Here is a 26,906-nt window from a genome sequence, read left to right as displayed (position 1 = left end):
GCCGCAGACTGGGGCCCTTGGAGTCAGGGCTGTCTCTTCCACATCTAGTCCAGGGGCCCCTGAGGTCAGGGGCTGTGTCACCCCATCACACCATGAGTTAGAGCCCAGGGCTGTTCATCTCCTTCACAGCTGGGAATATTTCCTGGTAACACTGTGTGGGCTAAGTCATCCAATTTACACCCACAGTGCATGTGGCAACTGGGAGCATCCCCAGGGTGGGCATTCCCATGAAACCTCCAGCCCGAGGCTCTGTTGCAGGGATGGTGGTAATTAGAGGTGATTATAATTGCTGTGTATTATTAATAACACACGAAACGGAAGACAAATGTAATAATGAAATGTTGTGAGGTGTCATGAACACACAGTAATTGGAATAATGAGATCAATGAGGCAAGAGCTTAAGGAGCGTGTGCATCTGTGGTCCCGGATAATCCCATTCAAGAAAAATTTCCCCCAGAACTACTTAGCTGAGGATGTTTTCCCGGAGAAGGAAAGAGCTGCTGGTGGCCAGACAGACACTGAACCTACATGGGGGAACGTGTAGGTCTGAATGTGTGTCTGGGTCAGGGTGGGTGGAGGCTCTGGGGGATGGTTACGGGAGAACAGAAAAACTTTGGGATGATTTAACTGGTCAAAATGGAATTCTGCATCTCTTTGTCTTAGTGTGTGCCCTCTGAGACTGTAAAAGGTTATTGGTTATTGACAAGTAACAGTTAAAAGGTTACTAGCAAAATGGTGATAATTATATGGCACCCCACTCGTTCATGTAAATCATGTCATCTAATCTGGAATGAAGCCTGTGAGTTGCCTATTGCTATCTCTGTTTTATAAGTGAGGAAGCTGGGGCCGAGGGCATTTGGTGGCCTGCCCAAGATCTAACAGCTGGTAAGTGGCTGAGCAGAGACCTGACCTTGACCCTGTGTGACTGCGCAGCCCCAGCTGGGTCCATCTCGCCAGGCTGTTTACAACTGTCCTCCGCCGAGCCCCGGCTTCCACAGAGATGTCTCCGGCTGGGCTGACCTCATGACCCCTGTTTCAGTCAGTGCAGTAGTGCGTCTAGCTCTCCGGCATATTGGGGTTTTATGCAAGTTTTCACTGTAAGCCCAAGTTCCATGCTAACAGCGAGCACTAACCCAGCCTGTGTTCTGTTCGGCCCTATGCTGAGAGTCCTGAGTGAGCAGAGCCATTAACCTTATAAATGAGGGCCAGCCAGCACTTGTCCCCATTCCCTGGGATATCACCCTACCTCCTCCCACCCATGGGGCCCAGAGCTCCGGAGAGCCTTCTTCAGAGCCTGGTAAGGAGGTTAGGCCTCCCATCCAAGGCCCCACCCAAGGCAAGTGTGTGCTAAGGCAGTCTCCCCAAACCCAGGCCTCTTAGCCTCTTGGCCCACGTGTTTCACTACCTCATAGCAATCGACTAAACTTTGGCCCACCCCATTAGTGAAGCAAAATGAAAGCACGTGACCACCTACCAACACACCTTGGCAGAGGCGAACTCCACAGGCGCCGTCTGCCCCCCAGGCACGTGATGCGGGCTGTGCCCTCCAGACGGTACCCGGGGAAGCAGGAGAAGGTCAAGGTGTCGCCTACGCCAAACTGTAGGCCCTTCCGGATGCTGTAGGCTGGAACCTCAGGCTCCTCGCAGGGCTCCAAGTCATATTCTGGAAAAGGAGCAGGAGAGCTGGGGTCAGAGGCAGAATATGGAAACATACACACAAAAACACCAGGGAGAAGAGGGCCAGAGATAAAGACAGAGAGAGGTCAGAATACATACACACTGACCCACAAAAGGTAAAAAGAAAAGAAGAATGATCCTAAGAGGAACAGAGGCAGAGAGACATACAGTGAGGTGAGCAGCACCATGTTTCGGGAAGTGGGGACACCTCACCGCTGCAAGCAGAGAGAGGACATGGTGTTTCTGGAAGCACGCTTCCTGAGGGTATTTATGAGGCTCCTCATGACTTGACCTTTCCCTCCTCTGTCCCTTCATCCCCATATTAACCCTAAGCCTCTGGGCTCGAAGAGTCTCCTGCCTCTCTCTCCCTAGGCATTGACCCAGATAAATTCAATCAGCTTGGTTCTAGAGGGTCAGAACGTATGACCCAGCTGAGGGCAACTTACATCGGGAGAAAGAATCCAAATGCTTCACTCAAACTATGTCTCTGCAATGCTGGCGCTTGAGGCAGATGGCAAGCATGATGGGATGGCATTTATCAGCCAGGGATCTGCCTGATTCCTCTAGTGACAGCACAGAAATGACAATTTCCATTGTCCCCAAGGGTATCTCCCTTCTGGGACACAGTGCCCCAGGGCTCTATGTGGTAAAGAGAAGGAGGGTCCCTCAGATGGGATGAGGCACAGTGGCTGGAGATGTCCCACAGGCCAGGCCTGCCCAGGCCCATGGCAGGTGGCTTCTGTTGGAGGGACAACGTGGGGTTGAGCAGGGCCATGTCCCAGTTCCTAGAGGCCAGATATCTCTTGCCCATCCTGGAGGGAATCAGAGTGACGAGAAGGGGGGCTCTGGGAAGCAATGGGACAAGAGTGGTGGGGGTACTTAGGACCAGAGCAGTGAAGGGGCCATTTTCTTTCTGAATGCCAAATTAAAGAGCTTTCTTTTCAGGATTCCTAAACACAGAGATAAATATCTATTATTACTAAATTAGTGTTGCTGAAGAAGTCCCCACATGAGACTCAAATACTCCAATATGTTCGTTTCAAATACCCTTACTTTTTTTTTTTTTTTTTAATTGCTGGGGTCATGAAACAGTGGAAGTGAAATCAGCAGAAGAATCTGGAATTACTAGGGCAGGCGGGAATGTCCTAATCCAACCAGTTGGGTAGGTGATTTTCAGAGTGGATCTTAAACACCTTCAGGGAAGAAGATTCCCCCAAAACCTGCTTCCTAGCCCATTATGGGGAGGTCCCCCTGAGTCTAACCCAACTACCTTTTGCTGCAGTGGTGAGGTCATTCTCCCAGGGACTGGAAAGTGGATCAATATCCATTTGCTGGGAAGACCAGAAGCTGGCAGCAGAGGGAGAGGCAGAATGTTCTGCCATCTCTTCCCCGCCAAGGGACCCCGACATGCTTTACCTGCGAAAGTGATGTTGAATCCTTCGTAGGACATGGAGAAATCAGAAATGAAGCGGACCTGGGCAGTGAAGTTGCCATAGAGTCCGGCGCTGATGGGGGCTGGCAACCGCGAGCCGGTCAGCTGTCTCAGGGGCTGCGAGAAGCTGCCGTTCTCGGTGATGAGGAGGTAGTCGTGGCCGCTCTCCAGGTGGAAGGTGTGGAATGTAAAGAACACACCTGCCAAGAGACCGGAAGGGTCCAGGTGACAAACAGACGGCTGCAGCAGCCCCCCTGCGAGACGGGGTCAGCACAAACATTTCCGACTTGTGGATGTCTATCAGTGGGTAGGGGTGTGAGCATGCACTGATAGATACATACAGGTGAACCGGAATGAACGGGCCCGAATGATCCGGAACATGCCATTTACCCACAGGTCAGGGAGAAGGAGACCGCTTTATGGTTGTCAAATTTGAAAGATTTATGGCTAGGCCCGTGAGAATGCTGCATAGCCTTTCATTCATTCACGGGTTCACTCATTCATTTCTCAATAAGTGTTTGTGTATTTGCTGAGTGCTTCCTCCGGGCTAGGATCCAGGGCCAGGGAGGAGCAAGGGGATATAGGAGATAGTCAACGAACAGCTAGAGTACAGAGTGACAAATGCTCTATCGAATGTAGTTCAGAGTGTGCCAGGGGCAGAATAGCAAGCCCTAAACAAAAGCAATAATATTCACTAACATTTCAGCACTAACTATCTGTGTGTCACTAAGCTATGTGTTTTTGTTGCCCTGTAGTTGGCCCCTCTCAACTGGAAGAGAAGATCTGAAAAGCCAGTTAATCCCACCAATAACTCTATGACATGGGTATGACTACCCCTCATCTCCATTTACACCTGAGTAAACTGAGGCATAAAGAGATAAAGTCACTTGTCCAGGGTCACCCAGCTAGCAGGTGGCAGAGCTGGGATCTGGGGGCAGTCTGATTGCAGGGCTGCGTAATCAACTGCTCCACATGACACTGCTTCTCATGCTATGGAGAGAGAACAGGCAGTAGGAATGGCCAGGTGGCGAGACGGGTCAGACAGTGAGAAAGATGGGGTGGCAGGATCTCAACACAAAGCGGCTCCTGGACTTGTCCATATGGCAGTCGTGTTTAGGTGGGCGTATGTGTAAATGCACGCCCACCCACACATCAGCGTGCCCACGGGAATATTTGCCGTGGACATGCTAAGGGCAGGTGCTTGGCTAGACTAGGGGGGTGGGATCCATTTGCTATTCAAAGTCCATGGACCAGCAGCTTGCGCCTTGCCTGTGAGCTTGTTAGAAATGCAGAATCTCAGCCTCTGTCACAGACCTTCCAAATCAGAATCTGCATGCTAACAAGATCCCCAAGAGATCTGTAGGCACATGAAAGTTTGAGGAATACTTCTCTAGATAATTACTGACAAGTTTTTGATAAATGATGGTTGGATCCAAGCTTTCAATGCTAAAATATTTTAGATGTTTTCATCATCTTGCTTCTCTGTTGGTAGGAGCTGGTGATCCCAGAGTACCTGGGATTCTATGGGTGGGGGTAGGGGAAACAAAACCCCACAGAGATGGTAGAACCAGGCATGCAGCTTGTAAATGTGCCTGGGCAACTGAGATGCAGCTATTGATCTATTTCCTCAAGGGAACAGATCCTAAGCACCTACTAAGTGCCAGGCCTGGGCAAAGCAGTGAGAAAGATCTCCCAGTTTAGTGGAGGAGACAGACACATCCATGGTGAGAGTCCAGAATGGGGGCATAGAAGAAGAGTGCCAACTATGCCCGGAGGGTTGGGAAGACTTCACGGGGTCACAGTCTTTGACAGGAGGGGTGTGAACATTTTAGGGATGCACAGGTATGTGTGCCCACTTGTATCCTGTCCTCCCAACACATAAACACCGGTGCACACGAGAAACTGTTCTTAGTCTACAGAGCTTGGGAAAAGGCTTGATGGAATATACGTCCTTTCCCTCCTGGCTAGAGCGCGGGTTGAGTGGAGAGTGGATCAGACACAGGACGGGGAATTGGAGTTGATGAAGCACTAAGCCTCGCACTCTATTCTTTAGCGTGCAAACACAGCCCCTCCATACAAGTAAACATTTGGCTGGCATTCTAAGGATGAGTAAACAACTGAGATGAAGCCCTGGGGTTTCCCAGCTGTGCTGATTGCTTGGGGCTCTTTTGGCCGTTGTGAGAAAATGAAGACATTGTCACAGAGATAGAGAGGCCCCATGTTGGAGTTTGAATCCAGATTTGGTGTGACAGATGCACACACAAACCAATACGTCACTGGAGTGACCATGCCGAATCCTATGAAGGATGTGGATACCATGCCAAGCAGATATGCAGAGCTGTGGAAAAGGCATGGGCTTTGGTGGGGGGGGGGCGCACAGACCTGGGTCAACAGCCCATCTACGAGCTGAAGGGTCTGAGCCGAAGTTGCTCAATGTGTCCTGAGTTCTAGTTTCCTCCACTATATCATGGGGATGATAGCCTCTCCTCATAGATAGCATTTAATTCTTGGAGCAAGGAACAATTAGGGTAGCAGATGCAGAGCCCACAGCATGGTGTCTGGCACACAGTAGGTATTCTTTTTGCTCAGCTTGTCTAACTCCCAGGCAGCCTTATGGGTTGAAAAAATGTCAGTTCTGGGGTCTCAACAAGGGCACATTCTTTGGACTCCTGAATTGGCCATTCCCTTTGGCTGGGAATTTGAACAATTCTGAATTTCACAGAGTTCTGAGTTTCCCCAGCTGTTCCTCTGCCTGCTGGAGATCAATCACAGTCAGTAGCCTAATGGATCTGTTAATGTGGAGATACTCTTACAAGCATTGCCCTCTAGAGAAGGGTCTGGGTTCAGTTTAATTCAATTCATATAAATATTTCTTGACTTCCTTATGTGCCAGACATAGAGTCGGCACCTGGGGAAGCTGCAGGAAATAGGCAGGCATGTCTCTCAAAGAGCTTAGAGTCTGTGTGGGGGGAGCAGGAAGGCACAGGATCATGTGGGAGCCCAAGGAGGGGAACCCAACTCATACCCAGGACTGGGGAGAAGGGGTCATGAAGGTTCATTAGAGCAAGTGAGTTCAGAAGATGAAGGGCTGGCCACACAAGAGGGAGGGTAGAGAGGGTACAGGGGGAGAAAGTGTTCATAGAGAATAGCATCCCAATGCACAAAGCTCTAGAGGACAATGAAAGCCTGGGAAGTTCTAAGAACTGAGAGAGCTTCAACGTAGCTAGGACTTAGTGTTTACAGGGCTCAGAAGGAGGCTGAGAAAGGTGAGCAAGGGCGATAGGCTCATGCCAGCTATTTTACAATTTCGAGCTCTGTGCCTTATAAGGGTCTGGTGAAGACTTTAAGTGGTTCTAAGGAAGAAGTGACCTGGTCATACATCAGTGACCCCGTGTAGATTCTCTGCCTGGAACACCTCTTGTCCTGGCTAATTCTTGCTCATCCCTGAAGACTGGCCTAAGTTTCAACTTCAGGACACCTACCTAACCAAGCCCTCAGCTGGCCTCTGGATGTTTGCCACCTCTATCTGCTCTTGGCCATGGTACATGAGATGGTCTATCTCTACCACTGGACTATAAACTTCTTGAAGGCAGGCAACGCCAGGGGGTCGTGCCACTGGGTTTTCCTAGCATCTAGGGTAAGTGCAAGTATAAAATAAGCGTTTGCTAAATATTTGAATTGCATTGACTTCTAGGCAAAGACACATACAGAAAGGCATAGAGAAACATACCCCCCTATGATTATAGATGCCAGATAGAAAGAAAATCATGACTATTGGGATTGTTCCTCTAAGGATCATGAGGGGCTGCCTTTCTTGCCCCCTTGATGCCATAGAGGAGCTTCTGGCTCCTGCATTGGCCAACTCTGGCCCAGACTTGCTGGAAACAGCTCTGCAGGATGAACAAGGATGCTGCCCCGATCCCTCCTCTCCTCTATAGGGAGAAGGGGACAACCGGGCCTCACCCTGGCTGTCTGGAGGGTCCTTTCTCCCCAAGAAGCTGCACGCCATCCTAATCCCAGTGAGGTCAGGCCTATTAGAGGCAAAAGTGAAAGCACTTAAGCACATGTGGGGAGACTTTAAGTGACTTTTCTTACAAATTTTCTTTTTTTACACAAATAGTATTATTTACATGTAATATATGTTTATTGCTCAAAATTAGAAAACAGTGAGAAAATAAAATAAGGTAAGATAAGAGAGTAGTAGCACTAACATCTTGGGGTATATTTTTCAGACAGTTTCCTATGCACATATCCTTGTTTATTTTTTATAAACGGACTATGTTCTTTTGGCAAACATTTCTTTTGACTTAACGTATTGCAACTACTCCTATAGGTCTTTAATTTTCTAATTTTTAAAAAATATTTTATTTATTTTAGAGAGAGAGAAAGAGAGAGAGGGAGAGGGGCAGTGGCAGAGGGAGGAGAAGAATCTTAAGCAGACTCCATGCTCAGCATGGAGCCCAACACGGGGCTCTCAATCCCACGACCCTGAGATCATGACCTGAGCTGAAATCAAGAGTTGGTCGCTTAACCGACTGAGGCACCCAGGCACCCCTCCCCTGTAGGTCTTTAAATATTCTCTCACATTATGCCTTTTAGTAGCTGCACAGTATTGCATTTTATACATGTATCATATGTTTATTTAACATTTCCTTATCAATGGACTTTTGAGTAGTTAACTAATCTTCCAATTAATAATGTGTTTTAGGGTGCCTGGGTGGCTCAGTTGGTTAAGCGACTGCCTTCGGCTCAGGTCATGATCCCAGGGTCCTGGGATCGAGTCCCGCATCGGGCTCCCTGCTCTGCGGGGAGCCTGCTTCTCCCTCTCCCACTCCCCCTGCTTGTGTTCCCTCTCTCGCTGTGTCTCTCTCTGTCAAATAAATAAATAAAATAAAATCTTTAAAAAAAAAAATGTGTTTTAGGAAGCATCCTTGCAGCTGAATCTTGATGTACAGTTGTACTTATTTTTTTCATATAAATTCCAAGGAGTGGAATTGCTGGGTCCAAAGGCACATATATTTTGAAGGCTTTGGATTCACATCATGGAACCATCATCCAGAGAGTTTCAACCATTTCATAAAATGTCAGCGTTGAAGAAGAGTATTTGTGTCTGCACACTGTCTCCCACACTGTTATGATTTTCTCTGATGACTTGAAAAAAGAAATGGTATTTCATTACTGGTTGAATTTGCATTTCTCTAATTATGAGTGGGGTCAATGTCCTTATTTCTTCTGTTATGAAGCATTTATAGCTTGTCTCATTTTACAGGCCCAGAGACCAGGTATATTTTTCTTTAAGATTTTTAAGAGCTCTTCGTGCATCAGGTTGGTAATCTTTAGTTGATTATATATGTTGAAAATAATTTTGTCCACTTACTATCTGAAATTTTTATGGCTTTTTTTTTTTACATAAATCCACTCAAAGTTTTATTTAATCAAATTTTATAGTCTTTGCCTTTATGGATTCTGCTTTTAGTATTACTCTTTATAGCACATCTCCACCTGAGGTTAGATTTTCATGTTCTTCTAGTACTGGAATTTATATGGTTAAATGTATGAGGTCTGTTTGGTTCTTTTCTTTTTTCCCCAAGTGTTTAAGTCTACTGTTTTTTGTGTTTTTTTTTTTTTTAAAGATTTTATTTATTTATTTGGGACAGAGAGAATGAGAGAGAGAGAGCACATGAGAGGGGGGAGGGTCAGAGGGAGAAGCAGGCTCCCTGCCGAGCAGGGAGCCCGATGCGGGACTCGATCCAGGGACTCCAGGATCATGACCTGAGCCGAAAGCAGTCGCTTAACCAACTGAGCCACCCAGGCGCCCTAAGTCTACTGTTTTAAAACCATTTATTAAATAATCCATCCTCTCTTCAATAGATTAGAAATGACACTTTAATTATATACTACAAACTGTCTCTCTCACACACATAGATGAGTGTGCATGTGTGTGCATGCACAAACACACACACACGCACTTCTAGACCTTCATATGCCTGCACTGGTTTGTGTATCTACTCCAATACTCATATCACATTGTTAAAATAATTTTAGCCAATAACATTTTACTATCTGGAAGAGTTACTCTTTCTTTTAAAAATTTTTCTTGGCTTTTTTTTTTTTTTAATTTTTTTTTCTTGGCTTTTCTACATGTTAATTCTTCTAGATCAGAGGTTCTCATTCAAGGGCATGCATCAGATTTACTAGTGAAGTGTTCTAAAATCAAAGATGCCTGTTTTCCACCTCCAACATGGAGAATCAAAACCTCTATGGTGCAGTCTAGGCATTAATATATATGCTACAGTGCAGAGGGGTTAAGAACCATGACCCTGGTTCTTCAGAATAAGCTTCTGAGGATAGAAGCCATATGTGCCTGGTTACTGTTTATTCCCAGCCCCAGAGTCTGCCACATGGGTGGCATTATTCAATATATATTTGTTGAATCGAAGACTATATTATTTCCTATTTATTTCTAACCAGCACCCTTACTTTGAACTTGGATTTCCAAAAATTATTCATGTGAGGGTAAGTTGAGGTAACAGTCCAGCCTGGTGAGGAATGTGAAATCATGGCATCTGAGGAACAGCTGAGCTATGTAAGAAGAGGTTCATGGGTCCAGTGTCTGAAGGGTGAACATGAGGAGAGGGGACAGATGGATCTTATGTTCCTCCAGGACACAGAACAAGGAAGAAACTTTCAGGAACACTTCACAGGCTATGAGGAGGGGGTCATCTATCAAAAAATGACAGCAGGTGCCCATTTGCTGAATGGGTTGGCCACCTTCCCACTGCTGGGGGTGTTTAAGACAGAAGGTCTGGTGCCATCTTGTGCGGAGCAATTAGACAAGATGTCTGCATCATTATGTAGGGTTTGACAGCTGATAATCTCTATGATCTCTTCTAGCATGGAGATTTTAGATTCTTAAAAATACTTATGGAATATATTCTATGATTCAAAGAGATGGGAAGCTTCTGGGAGTTTTCCTGTTGACTAGAAAAATTCAGACCAAGCCCTGAGGTCACTACATAGGGAGATCCCCACTGAGGCCACCTTGACCTAAAGAACATGGGGCCCTGACCACGTCACATCCCAATACTTGCTCCAGGCCTAACCACTCACCCTTGCCATGGGATGTTTCAATAATCCAGGTGCAGTTCAAGTTGTTGGGGTAGAAGTCAGGAAACCCTGGTGACAAGATGGTCCCACTAGAGCCTTGAATAAAGCCACCGCAGAGTGCTACAGGAATAAAGATGGTGGTGAAAGACTGGAGTGGCCTGGGGAGCCCCACCCCCACACCCCCGGCCCCAACCAATCCTTCTGGGAGCCCTGGGAGCCATCTGCTCTCAACCCTCACTGATGGGTGGGAGAGTCAATGCCCTTTCTAGCTCTTGGTCTTTCACAGTTGGAAAGGAATCAACTACCTTAGCACCCCCTTACAGGGTGTTTCTCACCTTCACAGCTAGGCAGGGCCCGGCTCCACTGGAAGTTAGGCTCACACTCCAGGGGCTCCCCATCACTTAACGTGTAGCCTGAGTCACAGCTGAAGGTCACTAGAGCGCCCACGTAGAAGTCATTCCCATGGCGCTGCCCATTTACGGGGATCCCTGGATCCAGACAGTGGTCTGACTGCAGGGTTATAGCTGGAAAAGAGAGCCCACAGCTGGAACAGACAGCTAACCATCACCACAGAAAGACCCCAGCTGGCTCAAAAAGGGAGGGAGGAGAGAACCCTGATTTACAGAAAGGTGAAGTTGTCATTTACCCATGCATCAAGTGTGGCTGTCACTATCTGCTGAGAGGGTTATTTGAAGACCTGTCTGTCAGAGAAAACAAGCTGATTCTAGTATTTGTCCATTCATCCATTCATTCAGTTCATATAAGTTGAGTATCCACTATGGTTTAGACACCATGTCTTAGGGATACAGACACCATGTCTTAGGGATACAGACATAAGTAAGAACATGGGGTTGTCCTCATGGCACTCTCAACCATCGCTTTCTCTACTGGTCTACAAGGAATGGAAATGACATCCATCTCATTCAATTGAGGCAGCAGAGATGGATGCAGAAGGGGATGAGGGAGGGTGAGGGTGAGCAGAAGATACCATCACACTTCAACCTCACAATCCTCAAACTTTCTGTCCCCCAAGAGCGTGGCATGGTGGCACCCAATCACCTGTAGGTAGAAGAGGCTTTGTGGTATGCAGGTCATCAGCTTTCACTGTTTCCAAAGGCTCCCCTTTGAGCTCCCGTGGGCTCTGACAGATGCCGAAAGTAGGGGAGTGCCCGCCAGGAGCACAGCTTAACTGAAGAAGCCATGGGGATGGGGCTGAGTTGGGGGCCCACTGCTGGAACAGTCCTGGGTCCCTGCACCCCCCACAGCCCACCTTGTGGGCTGCCAAGACTCACTCTCATAGCGGAGCTGGAAGCCGATGTCCGAGTGACTCTTGTCGGTAGAGAAGAGGAGGTAGAGGTAGTTGCTGGTGCTGATGAGGAACTGGGGGACCTGGGTCCCATGGTAAACCCCGATCAAGGGCGCTGAGTATGTCCGTCCATCTCGAACTTCCAGAGTATCATAGTTGACCTCTGTTTTAAATCTGCCAAAGATGGGAATGTAGACTTGAGAAACCTGAGGCTTAGTAATTTGCAAATGACAAAAAGCCCTGCCTGACCCAGGGCTTCAGAACAGCCAGATTTTGGCAGGCTGGGACATTTTAATACAATTTGCACACATTCACTAGTGATAGGGAAGGGCCTTCTCCGCTGCATTTAGCCCCTCCCCCTTCTCCCACGGCTGGGCACTCTCTCAGTCCTCCCTGCGGTCTGGGTCAAGACTCATCTTGAGACTTAGGGGCACAATGACTAGCCTCATGGGTGGTCAGAATGTTCTAGGCCAGAATTCAGTAAACCATAGCCCAGGGCCAAATCTGTTCTATAGCCTGTTTTTGTATGGCCTAAGAGCTAAGAATGGTTTTTAACATTTATAAAGGGGTATGTTTTTAAAGAGCAAAAAATATGCAACAGATAACCACAGGTGGCCTACAAAACCTAAAATATTTACTATCGACTCTCATGGAAAAGTCTGAACAGCGCTATTCTAGGTCATGGATGCTTTGTCTGGAAGAAGCTTCTGTTCATATCTGTGTGGCTACTTTCCCCATCCAAGGGGCACCCCTGGGGTGTGAGCGGGAAATGCGGCATACGAGCAGGATTTGGGTCAGAGATCAGGAAGGCTGCCTTCTCATACTGCAAATTTCAGAGTTATGCTCCTCAGATGCCAATGCCTGCTTCAACATCTGATGGTGTCTGTCTGCCCACTCTCCATCACTGGGGGTGGGGGGACAGAAGGGCTCTGACATCCCAAGTGATACCCCAGCCTTCTGCTCACTCCTCTGGTCATAAACAACACAAACCCCACTACTGAGGTGAAACCAAGGCCAAGGGCGAAGCCTAGGTGTCCCGTCCCCACCCACGGCAATTTGCTCCAGTCTTCTCTGACTTTGCTGACATTTCAGCAAAGGTGCTGGTCCTCCGCCCTCAACCCCAGGTTCCCTCCCACACCACTCCTAAGATATCCCCCCCACCCCCCCACTCTGCTTCCTCAAAGGCTGTGGTTGCAGGCACCTGTCGAAGGTGATTTTGATGGGGTAGCCTGGTTGGGCTTCAATCACCCAGGCACAGCTGAGGGCATCCTTGTAGAAGCCAGGCCAGCCCGGAGACAGGATGGTGCCACTGGGCGAAGTCAGATGACCACCACAGGGAGCTGGGGGGACAGAAAGGAGAGAAGCAGCTTTCTTGGGGGGGAGGGGCGAACAAATGAACAAACAAATAAAAACTCTCTCTATAAAATGTATCTGTCAACAAGTATTGTTTTTGTTTTTATTACATAAGCCGTAATTACATAAACTATACAAGCCCTGAGTTCTGTCTATTGGGACCTTTATAGACATGCTCAGTTACATCATTTGGACTTTTATTAAAGGCCAGAGGGGAGAAATAAAAATAATCCTTTAAACAAAGTCCTCTGTCATTCTAGAAGGGCTGAAGTACAGCTAATATTTGGGTCACACTGGTTTTTCCTTTGCTCCTCGCTCAACCATCAGGCTTGTGGCAAAAGCAGAGACTGGGCCACCTCCTCACACCTGGCACCAGGTGCTCTGGCACTGGACATTGGGCAGACCCCAAAGCTCAGCTCAGAGCACTGGCCTGACCTGCTCCACTGTAAGCCCCCTGAGGGCAGGGACCTTGTTAATGGTCTTACATAATTCGGAATCCCCAGCATTTAGCCTAGAGCTTGGCACACACTTATTCCTCTGTGCCAGAAATCAGTAATTATTGCTTGAATGAATACATGAAAGGATGGAAGGGCGAATGAAAGTGGTTCATGGCAGGTGACTCCACAAGGCACTGGGTGGTGCAGACATGCCTCTGATCCTGCCCCGCCTGTCCTCTCAGTCCCTTGGTCTCTCTCTGCGCATCCCTCAGCTTCCCGTTCCCACCCGCATCCTTCCCTCACCACCGCCTCTTCCTGCGCCGGACCCTTGGCCCTCGCGGCGCTCATCAGAGCGAGTCCAGTCCTCCTCCTTCCGACAGGTGGTCAGATTTCCTCACCCACCCCTTTCAAGTTATCTTAGGCCACGTGACCGCTTTGACCAATCACATGAGAGCAGTAGTGGCGCGTGTCCCGCCCACGGGGAAACTTGAGGAGCTGGTGCCCGATTTGCAGTTTTCTGCCTCCTCGACCGTGAGAGCAAGTGTCAAGATGCAAGTCCCGTCGGGCTGGACCTTTAAGTGACTCAGGGGCAGGGCCGCTGATGACCAGTGTTAAACATGCAGCTCAGGCAGTCTGTGTGCGCTATCAACTCCTGTTTTTAAGCCCCTGAGATTTGGGGCTTGTGTGTTAATGCAGTCTAACCTCGCCCACCTGGTCCCTTCCAGGACCGATGTGGAGGATGCCGGTAACAGCCGCCACCCACGCTGCGGCCACTGTCACCACCACTGCCACTCACGGGCTCACACGGGACAGTCACGCTCACTCTTCACAGAACACAAATCCTGCGAGGGTGGCGCTATTATCCTCCCCGTTTTACAGCTAAGACAGGTTTATGGAGGTGCAGCGACTAGCCCTGCGTTACTAGTGATAGAGCCTGGACTCGGACCTGGGAAGACACCACAAATCCAGAGATCCTAAACTAAGCAGCCTCCCAGTTTTCAAAGAACCCCTGCATCCTTTGGAATCCCTTACTATGGAGCTATCAGATGCCCCAAATGCCCTGAACAAGACCAGGAAGGAAATAAAGAGCTACCCAACACTTCTGTCTCTGCAGTTTTTTGTATGTTTCTCTAGGTAATCAGTTTCATAAAACGGAATCAAATATACTGCACCTTTCCTCTCTCAATTCTATGAACTTCTTGGAAAGATAGAAAATAATTGCCAACATTCTTTTTTAAAAAGATTTATTTATTTATTTTAGAGAGAGAGAAGGCTGGGGGAGGCAGAGGGGGGAGGGAGAGAGAGTCTCAAGCAGACTCCCTGCTGAGCGCAAAGCCTAACACTGGGCTCAATCTCACCATCCTGAGATCATGACCTGAGCCGAAATTAAGAGTTGGAGGCTCAACTGACTGAGCCATCTAGGCATTCTGATTGTCAAGCATTCTTGTGATACATTAGGGAGTTTAATGAGATAAGAACAGTAATACTAGTAGTAGAAACTCATACCAATGACTTACAGCTCTACTTTATGTGTATTATTTCATTTAAAGGCACACAACGTTTATGCAGTTATTATGCCCATTTTCAGATGAGAAGACTAAGGCTAAGTAGGCTAAGAGACTAGATCAAGAAGTAAGGAAGGGAGAGCTGGGATTTCCAGACCTCTGTCTCCAAACCCCTCTGCGGCACATAGTGGTATTACAGCTGCCCTGGCAGCAATGAGCTCGCTGGGGTTGAGTTTACTGCGCATCAGGATTTAAGGAGGATTATCTTTGTGACAACTGCAACACTAAAAGACAGATGCTATTGTTATCCTCATTTTATAGGTGGGGATTATCACCCCATTTTCAGTAAGTTGAGGCATGGAGAAATTAAGTAATAACACAGCATTTATATCAAACATTGAGAGAGTAAATTGCACATGCGTATTGTCACTTCCTGGGTAACCCCAGTTTTCAAGACCCATCTCTGCATCTCATTGAACCTGCTAATACGTTCCTCTCTTTCTCCGATAGACACGTAAGACCTTGGAGGTGTGTGTGTGTGTGTGGGGGGGCTACTGTTTGGTCCCAGGGTCCCCATGCAGGTACTGAGCCTCTGCAGAAGCAGGGACTCTCTCTTGGCTTCAATTCAGCACAGGCCCAGCCTCTTGGGTTGTGAGCTGTGATCTCCTCACTTACTTTCCAGAAAGCTGTAGATCACACGGTCACTTTCTGTCTAGGCTGCCCTTCATTCAGTGCACAAATACCGACAACAAAACCCTATCTAAAATCTCCAGACAGGGAAACCCAAATCCTGCCTTTGGTCACCACTTTGTTTTTCTCTGCTGTATTGTTTTATTGCCTTGGCTGGCTCATCTCTTCTCCTGCTCATGTGCTGCTCAAATGACCTCTCTATGCATTCAGTCTTTCACACTCTCTGGTTCATCTTCACATGCCATGGTGACAGTTGTCAGGCAGGGAGGAGTAGGGAAGGGTCCTAAATGCAATGTCTCCTTAACATTTGAAAAGATGCTCAACCTCATTCTAAGGAAATATATATATATATGTATATATATATATATTAAAAATGCAATGAGAAAATATTTCTCATCCATCAGATAGGCAAAATCCAAGTTCAAGGACACATGAGGCTCAGGGAAAGCAGGTATTCTATAGAGTACCTTGCTGGTGGAAATGCAAAATGGCACAATTCCTGTGAAAGGAAGTTTGGTAATGTACAGCAAAATTCCTATGCATTCACTCTCTGACCCAGCAATTCTGCTTCCTGAACTCGATCCCAAAGATATAACTGCAAATCTGTGAAAAGACATATATATGTACAAAGCTATACAAAGCGGCATGATTTATATTAGCAAAAGAATGGAAAGAGCCCAAATGTTCCACAATAGGGAGCTGACTGAATGAACTGGAATAATCAACAAGATGGATGATGCAGCTATAAACAAGAATGAGGAATATTCTATATAATGTCCTGGAGTAGTCCCCAGAATATATTAGTAAATGAAAAAAAAGCAAGGCAAAGAGGTAAAAAAATAATCATATGATTCCACTTATTGAAGAGAGGGGTGGGAGACACACACATATATTGACCCATATTAACAACTGGATGAAAGAGTGAGGTCCAAACTCAAAGATTATCTATGGAAAGAAGGAGGGAACAGGGTAGAGAGGAAAGGGATAAAAGCTAGACTTTCTCAGAATGTGTCTTCTTTTAGAGGTTTAAGTTTGGACCTATGTAAATATTTTTCACAACTAAAAAGGAAGATTTAAATTTGATAAGCAGTTTCTCAAAACTCAAAAGCAGAGTGAAATAAATGAATACGGGACCATATCAGTTGGTGGCAAAATCACAAATGAAGAAACTGGCGAAAGAGATTTTAAAACACAGCCATCCTTAGTAGGATCTAGGAACAAGAGGAATAGAAAGTAAAACAACTTAAACCATTTTCAGTCATCACATTGATGTTGGTAGTGGTTGTATCATTCTCTGAGTCTTGGATATGCAGTAGGGAATGGGAAATTATGCTGATGTAGGGAACTGGAAATTTCAGCAGGAATGAACACAGGTACAGATACGACATCAAGAAAGTAAAAAAGAAAGTATTCTTACATCTGAAATGAAATGAACCCATTATGCTCTTTATCTTTAAAAAGCAATTCTTTAGCTCTGTTCATTGAAAAGCCTTAGAGACAAGGGCCAACTCAATAGGAATAATTACCTCCAGTGCCCAGATTCTCAATATCATTTTCCACCAAAAAGGGACCAGGGTTCCTTGGAGAAACGGCTGCTTCCAGGTCAGGGACAGAAAATATTCAAAATGAGGTTGGACCACTTTCAAAAGGTTCCCACTGGCCAATGGGACAATTGGAGTGTCGGTTAGAGTGATAATTGCAATGGATTTAAATACATAAAATATGTTTAAACCCACTGAACCGTAATGATATTTTAAAATGTTCAATTTTAGAAGATGTCAGGGAATCAACTCATTGAATAAAAACCTGTAAATAAAGGAAAATAAGTTTTTCTCTGCCTTTCCTTCATGAATTATACCTCAGGGTAACCGAACAGTTGATAAGGGCGAGTTTTCTGTAAGGATTCCAGCTTATAAAAGAAGATGAAATGATAGCATGTGGGCATTTTGCAATCCCATCTATGGCTCCTAACATCCTCAAATGAGAGACAACCAGACATTATGCGTCCCTGATGGTGGCACAGAGCTCTGTCCGTAGAATATTCCGGTCGAAAAATGGAACCTAAATCTGATTAGGTCTAAATCTGATTAGGTTTTTAGATCCTACTGCCAATTAAAGGAAATATAAGAGAGAGAGGATCATGTTAAACAACTTCCCAGGGACATAATGGCCAAAATTCAGAGTGCAGGAGACACCTCAGAATAAATGACCTGGCTTCTGCCACAAAAAATCACCAGGTGTGGGCATAGAGGTCCACAGATTAAGTGAACGGACACATATGTGCTACCTGTAGTGAGTGCACCTGAGCAGGATTCTGATTTTCAAAAAAAATCTTTAAAATAAAATATCTTTATAAATAAAGTGGAAATTTGATTGTATTAAGTGATTATTTTTATTTTTTTAGGATGATAGCATTGCAGTTATGTTATAAAGAGTTCTTTTTATCTGTTAGAGATACACACTAAAATGCTGTGGATGGATTTTTTGCCTGAAATTTGCTTCCCGGTAATCCTAGAGTGCAGTGGCAGGGCCATAGGCAGGGGTGTGAATGCAACAGAATAGGCCAGGAGTTTGTAACTGGTGAAGCTGGGCGGTGGGCACATAGGTGTATTATTCTGTTTGAAATTTTCCACTCAAAATCTGGGGCAAAAAAAGGAAACGAGCACATGTACACTCATATCTACTCACGCTCACACTCACACTCCATACACACTCACACGCACAGTGAAAGAAAAGAGGGGGAGGTTTCCTGCCTTGAATAGAGACAAGAGCTCGGAAATAAGACAAACGAGGGGCCCTGTGCTTACCCTAGTGCCTGGCACACAGCAGGAACTCAATAATTACTTTGTCGAAGGAATGAAATACTGGTTGAAAGGTAGAAGACAAGGTATTATGACTGATTTGTGTTCCCCCAGATTCATAAGGTTGAAGCCTTAGCCCCAGTACGACTGTGTGGAACTAGGGCTCTTAAAGAGGTAGTAATGAAGATTAAATAAGATCATTAGGATGTGGCCCTAATCCAATAGGACCGGTGTCCTTTTTAGGAGAGGAAGAGCCACTAGGGATGTGCACACAGAGAAAAGGCCATATGAGGACACAGCGAGAAGGTGCCACTTGCAAGCCAAGGAAAAAGTGGCCTTCAAGAGAAACCAACCCTGCTGGCACCTTGACCTTGGACTTCCAGCTTCCAGAACGGAGAGAAAACAAATTTCTGTCGTTCAAGCCGCCCAGTCTTCGGTATTTTGTTATGATGGCACGAGATGACTAATACACAGGGCTTCTGGTGAGGGGCTGGTGTTCTCCAGGACAGATGCCAACATTGTGTCAGGCCAGGAGCAATTGGGAACAGTGATGGGACACAAGAATATGAGCTGGACATTGATTTACGTGCACTTTTTCTTTTCCTGAACGTTCACCTTCACAACAGCCTATAAGGTGGGGACTGGTATTAGCCTCATTTCAGAGTGGAGGAAACAGGAACAGAGAGGTTAGCTAACTGGTCCAGAAACACAGAGCTAGGAAGTGGCAGAGCCAGGATTTAAACCCGGGCGGGCTGGCTCCAGGGCCTGCGTCGCTAGCCACTGTGGATGGACGTGGGAATGCCCACCCTGACTACCGGCCTCAGAGGGGTTTTAGGTGACAAGGTGTCCCGTGTGAATGAGCAGAAGTCGTGAAAGCCTTTTCCCGTGGCCTGCTACACTACCATTTTGTGGCAGCATGACAGGTGAGTGAACTCTGGAGTCAGACCTCCTTGGGGGATTCAAAGTGGTGGTCTGGAATCAGAGTACTGGGATTGGAATCCTGACTCTCTGATTCGTTTAGCTGTGTGACCTTGGGCAAGTTACGTAACTACTCCGTGCTTCAGCTTTCTCATCTGTGAAATGAGGACCATAACAGTACTTACTTCCTAGCGTTGTCCTGAGGATTCAAAAGGACAACGTACGCAAAGCACTTGGCCTCGTATTTAACACAGTAAATTCTCAACCGTTACCAGCTGTGGGATCTCAGGCAGGTCAATTCACCTCGCTGGTTTGCAGCTTTCTTGTGCTTAGAGCATAATAACATCTTTCTCACAAGCGTGGCCAAGAAGATTCAGTGAGATAATGTTAGAGACTTGGTAACTATGCTTACTTCTTCCTTGGAGGCCTAAATGAGCTACAACTATCACTTGGATTCCTCTTGTGGGAATGGGGAAAACTGGCCTTCTGTCTTTTTTATAGGACTTTTTAATTTTCTGATTATAAAAGTAACACATCTGGTATACACACAGAGAAAAACAATGTGGACGTGTTTACACCAAACAGTCAAACCATTTTCCTCTAGGGAGTGGGATGGGGAAATGAGAATTTTCACTTTGAACTTTATCTCACTTATGTATTGCTTAAATTTTTTACAACCACCAAGTATTACTGTAAAAATGAGAATACACACTCACTGTAGATAATTTATCTCCTTCCCCCACCCCCGTGTATTTCTTATATAAGCAGCATATTTTTTTAAACCCAGTTTGAGATTCTTTGTCTTTTAATAGGGAGTTTAATTACCTTTACTGTCATAACTGATATGTTTGTCTTACTGCTGTCATTTTGTTTTATGCTGTCAATTTCTGATGCTTCCATGTGGTGTCCTGTCTTCTCTGTCTCTTGCAATAGGCACTATGTTTCCTTTTGTTTTAATTTTCTACTGGGGTAGGAAAATAGAAACTTGCTTTTTATCCTACTTGTGGATACTTGGAAGTATTTCATAAACAGGTTTGAAATGATATTCTCTGTAGTGAAACAATTCCAGAAAAATACAGAAACAGTGTAGCCAAGGGTCTGGGTTTGAATTCTGGCTCCACTACTGACAAGCTGGGAGGACCCTGGGCGGGTGACTTAACCTCTCTGGGCCCCAGTGGGGACCACAAACTACACCTGCTTCCTACCTGGTGCAAGGCTGGAATGAAGGGACACCTGTAAAATACTTATCCCAGTGCGGTATGGTTACTTGGTTCTTCCTGAAAAAAGACAAGGAAGAGGTGAATGGGGGAGGGATAACCAGGCATGCCTGTGTAGATGTCTTCACTGCCTAGAAGGCTTTTTAAAGATATTTCTGACTTTAAGCATAAGGATCCCCTATGTCCTCTGTTGTCTAGATAAGGGGTCAACAAACTACAGCCCGAGGGCCAAATCTAGCCCATCCACTTAAGTGCTGTCTATGGCTGTGTTTGCATAACGGTGCCAGAGTTGAGTAGAGACCCACATGGCCCACAAAGCCCAAGATACCTCCTAGCTGGCCCTTTAAGAAAAAGTTTGCTGACTTGCGCCTTAGAGCAACGAGATGATCATCCTTCTTTCTAAATTTAGGAGAAGATGCCATTTTCTCCCTGTCCCATTATAGCCTCTCAAAAGCTAAGTGGCTCTTAGCATATATTAAAAGATTTTTTAAAAGACCATTAGCTTTTGCATTTAATTGTCCACAAGGTGGGGATACTTAATCAAAAACAAAACTAGAAAAAATGGAAAAGACAAAAGATACTGATTACAAAGCAGGGTTCTCCTGAGGCTGGGACACAGGGGAAAGAAGCCATGGAGGGGCCGATCCCAGGGGCTTCTCCACCCCATCTACTCCACTGTTTTAAGGCTGGGACTGGCCGCCCGAGGTAGGGTCTCTCACTCCGCTCCTCTGATATGTGCCGCTCCCGGGGTCCCCGAAAACCAGCTTGGCAGCAAATGCCCAACCCTCTGAAGAAACTGAGCAGGTTCTCCCCTGTGCCAAGTTCACGGTCTCTCCAATGGGCTGCTCCCTATGTCTGGTTGCCTGCTGTCCTCCAACCTCAGCATTCCCCATCCTCCTGAGAGAATGGATGGGATAGTTTTAATTTCAAAATTAGGACTTTGCCCATGAAACAGTGAGTCTAATTCTCTCATGCACTCATACGTGGTCTCGAGTATCTCAGTGCACTGGCAGAACTAGAGTCTAGGAGCCCCCGATTCAGGAGGGTGGGTCATGCCAAGAAGTGGGGTGTGTAGTTACTAAGCCCTGGTGCCTCCTCAGGGAGTGGTCAGCTCCACTGGGACTGAGCCCCCACAGGCTCGGAGGCACTGGGAGCCTGGGCTTTTGCTCCGCAAGAGAATCTTGGTGGGGAGACAGGTCCAAAGGTCAGGGAACTGGTAAAGAAAAATGAAATGGTGGTGAGACCAAGCATCCAACAGTGTGGTCCAGTGGTGGCCCCCGAAGAACAAAAGGAATTAGGAGAAGGGAGAGACCGGTGAGCGAGAGACAGCAGGGTAGGTGTCCTGGATGCAATGGACCAAGACAAGGACAACCAAAGAGGTCAGGGGAGAGAATGGAAGAATGAGGGGCAGCCTGGAGGAAAAGTGGACAGTCCTCACGGTGGCTTTGCAGGGTCATGGGCTTCACCCACGATCACACATGCATGATCACCCCACTGTTGCCAGTGATGGAGTGACTTCACCTACTAGTTCCACAGCTGAGAATGTCATTTCTAAAAAAGCTCACTCCACTGGGGAAAATGGCCATGAGGTTGTGTGGACCTCATTGTGGGAACCTGGAGAGCAGAAAACAGTCCGTTTATGGCATGATCCCAATCAGGCGTCTGGAAGGATGGAAGAGCACCACTTGATCCCATGAAGTAGAGTGATATTTATCTGATTGGTCCGAATGAAGAAATGGTTAAAATCGGGTTAAAATGCTCATGGCCAACACTTATTGATCGCTGCCTCTCTGCCAGACACGGCTCCAAGGGCAGCGTGTGCTCACAACGACCCCGTGAGGAGGTTGCCATTGTTAATCGCACTTTACAGATGGGGCAACTGAGGCATGAAGGGGCCAAGTCATTTGCCCAGGGTGCCACAGATGGTAAATTTCAGGGTGAAGGCAAAGGGCAGTCTGGTGGGAGGCAGGCTCTGGAGGCCATTAGGGAGAGACTAACCTAATTAAAAGGTCTTTCCTTCATTCATCCATCCAATAATTCATCAACCAGTATTGGCTGAGCATCTAAGAGTCTAACAATTTGCCAGTTGTGTGGATGTGAGGCCAAGGAAGATCTCTTAACCTCACGGAGCTTACAACCCAGCGGCAGCACGGCAAACCATCTTGAGTACTTTATGCCAGGAACTGCCCTTTACAATGTACCTGTTCTTGTTCCCTCCCTTCTGTTTTCAGCTGGAAAATACAGAGGCTCAGAGGGAAAAGGTGACTTGCCAGGATTCCATGGACTTGAAAGGCCACCTTAACCTCAGACACTCTGCCACGTGCACTGAGTGGTCAGGGTCTCTCCTCTCCCCTCCCCTCCCCGTCGGCTCTGGGGCAGTGAGTGCGCAGCCTAACGCTCCCCTCTTCTTCTCCTGTCCTTCCCACCTGCTGGCCAGGGTGCTCAGATTTGGGTTTGGGGACTGGGTATGGGGAGAGGTCAGTTAGGTCTCCACTTCTGTCCATCATGTGAAATGAGAGGAAGCAGCTTCCTGGCTCCCCAAAGTAGAAAACTTCAGCCACTGCCTCCGCATCCGCCGTCACTGCCTCCAAGGGGCTGCCGGGCTGCTCACTTTGCGTCCATTATTCACGAATTTTACTGAGGGCCTGTTCTGGGGCAGGCCCTGGGCTTGGGGTGCAGGTGTGGCATGCTTCCTGCCCTTAGGAAGCTTCATCTGTGTTTTAAATGCCTGCAGTTTGGGGCGCCTGGGTGGCTCAGTTGGTTAAGCGACTGCCTTCGGCTCAGGTCATGATCCTGGAGTCCCGGGATCGAGTCCCACATCGGGCTCCCTGCTCAGCGGGGGTCTGCTTCTCCCTCTGACCCTCTTCCCTCTCGTGCTCTCTGTCTCTCATTCTCTCTCTCTCAAATAAATAAATAAAATCTTAAAAAAAAAATGCCTGCAGTTTGGTGGAACAGATGAATGGTCTCTGAGCCTGAGACAAAACCTATTCTGTGTGGCCAGGCAGGACTGAGGGGGCACCATAATAACCCTGTGCTTGCTTCGAGCTGTGTCTCTTCTGGCCGGTTTGCCTTCAGCCTCCTGAAGACCGGCTGCAAGGACACGGAGGCAGCCTTACTAGGAGCATAAAGGCCAAGGCGGGGAGATGTCCCAGGGAACTGGGGGAAATGAGCACGTGCAGAAGAGAGTGCCAGGCAGCCTGCGAGCCTTCAAACTGCTGCCAGTGCTTTGGGCCCCGGAGCTCCCCGGGACAGGAGCTGGAAGCAGGGCTCCTAATAGCTGTGATACTGAGAGAGTTCTCAGTTGAAAGGAGAGGGGGCTTTGATGCCTGACCATCGAAAACCAGCGTTTCTCCAGGTGAATCTCTGGTGACAATTCAAATTTCTGTGCAAAGTCGGCCTATAGAGCCTCTGCCGTCCCAGTGTGAGGGTGAGAGGGTGGCCTGCGTCCTGGGAGAAGAGGAAGGATGGTGCAGACTTGTGCCGCTTGGCCCCCTCCGCATCCGCTCCAGCCGACAGCCCCGGCCCCCAGCCCTGGCAGGCATGTACCTTCACACCGCAGCACGGCGCTGTTCCAGACCACGCTGCCCTCCTTCAGGATGCAGGTGATGGTCTCCGAGCCCTGAGTCCCGAGGAAGCCTTCATCACAGAGGAAGGAGATGGAGCTTCCCAGCTGGAGGCTGTCACCAAACCGTTTGCCATTCACTGGAACGCCGGGATCTGGGCACTCATTGTGTCGGAAGGCTGTGTGGATGGAGGCCAAGGATGGGATTAGGCAGAGCTGGAGTGCAGATGGACCCCCTCCCCCCCGAGAAAATAAGCTTCATTATGATAGGCAATCCTAGACCCCATCACTTCCACAAGAACCCGCCCTATTGGAGTCAAAGCCAGATGCCCCAGAACCAGTGAGCCACAGTGGGCAGAAAGCAGGTGATTGTTAAAACTTGATCTCCTACCTTCCTGAGCACCTGATCCAATTTCATCCTAATGAACATATCGAGCTCAGGCAGCGAACTAAGTATTTCTCATGTCAGCTCATTTACATCATATAATGATTCCATGAGGTAGACATAATTATCCCAAGTTACAAATGAGGAAATTGAGGCTCAACATGGCTTATGAGCAGAGCTACTTCCTGCTGTCACACCCATTCCACACTTCCCTAACTTCAGATAGTTATGGGATCGTTTATGTTGCAGATGAGCTGGACTCCAAGTCCTGTGACACTAATAGACACTAAGCATCATAAAGTAGGTGCCCTGGACTCAACCCTGTCTGAAGCCATTTCCTTCATTTCCTTGGGTATTGTCAGGCTGCCTCTCGCTCTGTCCAGGCAACTGATAATGCAGCAGGAAGGGGGAAGAGGACAGAGAGCACTTGAGGGTTTAATTGAGCTTTGCCTCTTGTTAGTTACACGGTTCTGGGCAATTTATGTAATCTTGCTGAGCCTCTGTTTCCTGACCTATAAAATGGAGACTGTACTTCCCCGGCAGGGTCATTTTGGGATAGAAATAAAAGGAAAGTTGGTATGAATTTGAAAGTGGAGAATGTTTGGGAGGGCGCCTGACAGATGGTAAGTACTCCCTGAGTATGAGTCCATTGCCTTCTTCCCATTCCCACCCCGTCTCCACGGAGCACGTTCCCAGCCCGCCTCCATCAGGGTGCCACAGTTCTGGAGCTCGAGTCTCTGAGCCACACCCTATCTGCGTCCCTGCTGTTGTGAGGACGGTGCTTTCCAGGAGACCAGGCTCCCTGGCTCTGCAGACGGGTGCCACTTTAAATTAAGAACTCAATTTGCAAGCCTCTGAAATTCACTAGTGATTTTTTTTTAAGATTTTATTTATTTATTTATTTATTTTTAAAGATTTATTATTTATTTATTTGACAGAGAGAGACACAGAGAGAGAGGGAACACAAGCAGGGGGAGTGTGAGAGGGAGAAGCAGGCTTCCCGCGGAGCAGGGAGCCTGATGCGGGGCTCGATCCCAGGACCCTGGGATCACGACCCGAGCCGAAGGCAGATGCTTAACGACTGAGCCACCCAGGCGCCCCTTAAAGATTTTATTTATTTGACAGAGAGAGACAGTGAGAGAGGGAACAGAAGCAGGGGGAGTGGGAGAGGGAGAAGCAGGCTTCCTGCTGAGCAGGGAGCCCGACGTGGGGCTGGATCCCAGGACCCTGGGATTATGACCTGAGCTGAAGGTAGATGCTTAACGACTGAGCCACCCAGGCGCCCCTCACTAGTGATTTAAACACTTGCACAACCAGAAACAGAAGGGCCCCAGAGGCTGCTGGATCTTGCTGGAGGCAGGAGACCTGCAAACCTGGGGATCCTTCCTACTGAAGGCGAGCCACGGGAGCATCTGACGCGGAGATGATTGTGATGATCCCTCAGCGGATGCCCCAACACCCTTCCCACTGAAATGCAAAGCCCAGGTCTGCCCAGACTTTAGGCTCGCCACCTTCCTTCATGAGGAATGATGACTATGAGGTTGCCCTGACATTTAGAAAGATGCCCTGGGAAGAAGAGTGGTGCCTGGGGCTCAGAAGTCCAGACATGTCTCTTAAAAATCTGATCAGTTACACACACGCATGCATACATGCAGGAATATGAAGCTACTTCCAATGTCAGGGTGCAAAAGCTCTAAGTCAAGAGTCTTTTCAACCTCAGGTTCCTGGCATGTGGAAGGGGTAGATAAAGCTTAGCTACTGACGTTTCTGCTGAAGCAGCCAGCGGTGGTGGCCACAGAGGTGCTCACATGGCAGGTGCTCGGGGGACAGCTGCTGCCATCATCGTTGTTCCAAATGCCCCACGTGGAGGAAAGATTAGCTTTACTCTAAGGAGTGCTAGGGGTGAAAATGGGATCACTGATCCTTGTTCCAGGGACACCGGCTTCAAGTCAGCATGAGGGGAAGGCACCCAGTGCTCTCTGGCCATGGAGAAGCTGTCTGGGAAGTGAGTTCCCCACGCTGAGCAGATTTAGGCTCAGCCTAGATGATCATCAGCTGCATGTGACCGAGGAGCTTTATGTCCCAGTTCCCAGACACTTGTCTGTGGACTACTATTTCACCAGCTACATCAGAATCGCCTCCGAAGCCTGTAAAAATGTAGAATACAGGGCCTCATCCCTTTAGGGATTCTGATTTAGCAACGGGGCCCAAATTTAAAACAATTATGTCTACTTATCCCCCCCCACTCTCTCTAAATGCACAGAGAAATATTTGAGGTCTGCAATAGTGTTCAGCAAAGGCCGGCAAGAATCATTTCTGGGTGAGGGGGATTCTGGGGTGGTAATTAGTACTTCTTTGACCTGCTCTGTTTGTTGAGTATGTAATGTGTTGAATGTGTATCACTTTTATGGTGATGGAGAAGCCTTGAAGAGGAATGCTAGGTAACAGCTCGATCCTCCGATCCTCTTTTAGGCCAAGTCCCTGCATTTTGCCTCCCCTTTCCCCTCCCCACCAAG

General features: G+C 47.5%; 1 protein-coding gene across 1 annotated transcript in view; it reads right to left on the bottom strand.

Moving 5' to 3' along the window:
• Positions 1–26,906, bottom strand: part of CSMD2 (CUB and Sushi multiple domains 2) — a 587,452-nt gene that overhangs the window by 192,205 nt on the left and 368,341 nt on the right. Inside the window, exons 15-21 of the mRNA XM_035019158.1 lie at positions 23,990–24,184; positions 12,724–12,862; positions 11,509–11,696; positions 10,552–10,740; positions 10,220–10,336; positions 3,094–3,309; positions 1,475–1,663 (exon numbers count right to left, since the gene is read on the bottom strand). Coding sequence (XP_034875049.1) covers positions 1,475–1,663; positions 3,094–3,309; positions 10,220–10,336; positions 10,552–10,740; positions 11,509–11,696; positions 12,724–12,862; positions 23,990–24,184 — 1,233 coding nt within the window. The remainder of the gene's footprint in view (positions 1–1,474; positions 1,664–3,093; positions 3,310–10,219; positions 10,337–10,551; positions 10,741–11,508; positions 11,697–12,723; positions 12,863–23,989; positions 24,185–26,906) is intronic.

This window comes from Mirounga leonina, unplaced genomic scaffold (assembly GCF_011800145.1).
Source record: "Mirounga leonina isolate KUSES-001 unplaced genomic scaffold, KU_Mleo_1.0 Mir_173, whole genome shotgun sequence".
NCBI lineage: Eukaryota > Metazoa > Chordata > Mammalia > Carnivora > Phocidae > Mirounga > Mirounga leonina.
The sequence above is the reverse complement of the archived record's forward strand: the minus strand, read 5'-3'. Positions and strand labels throughout refer to the sequence as shown.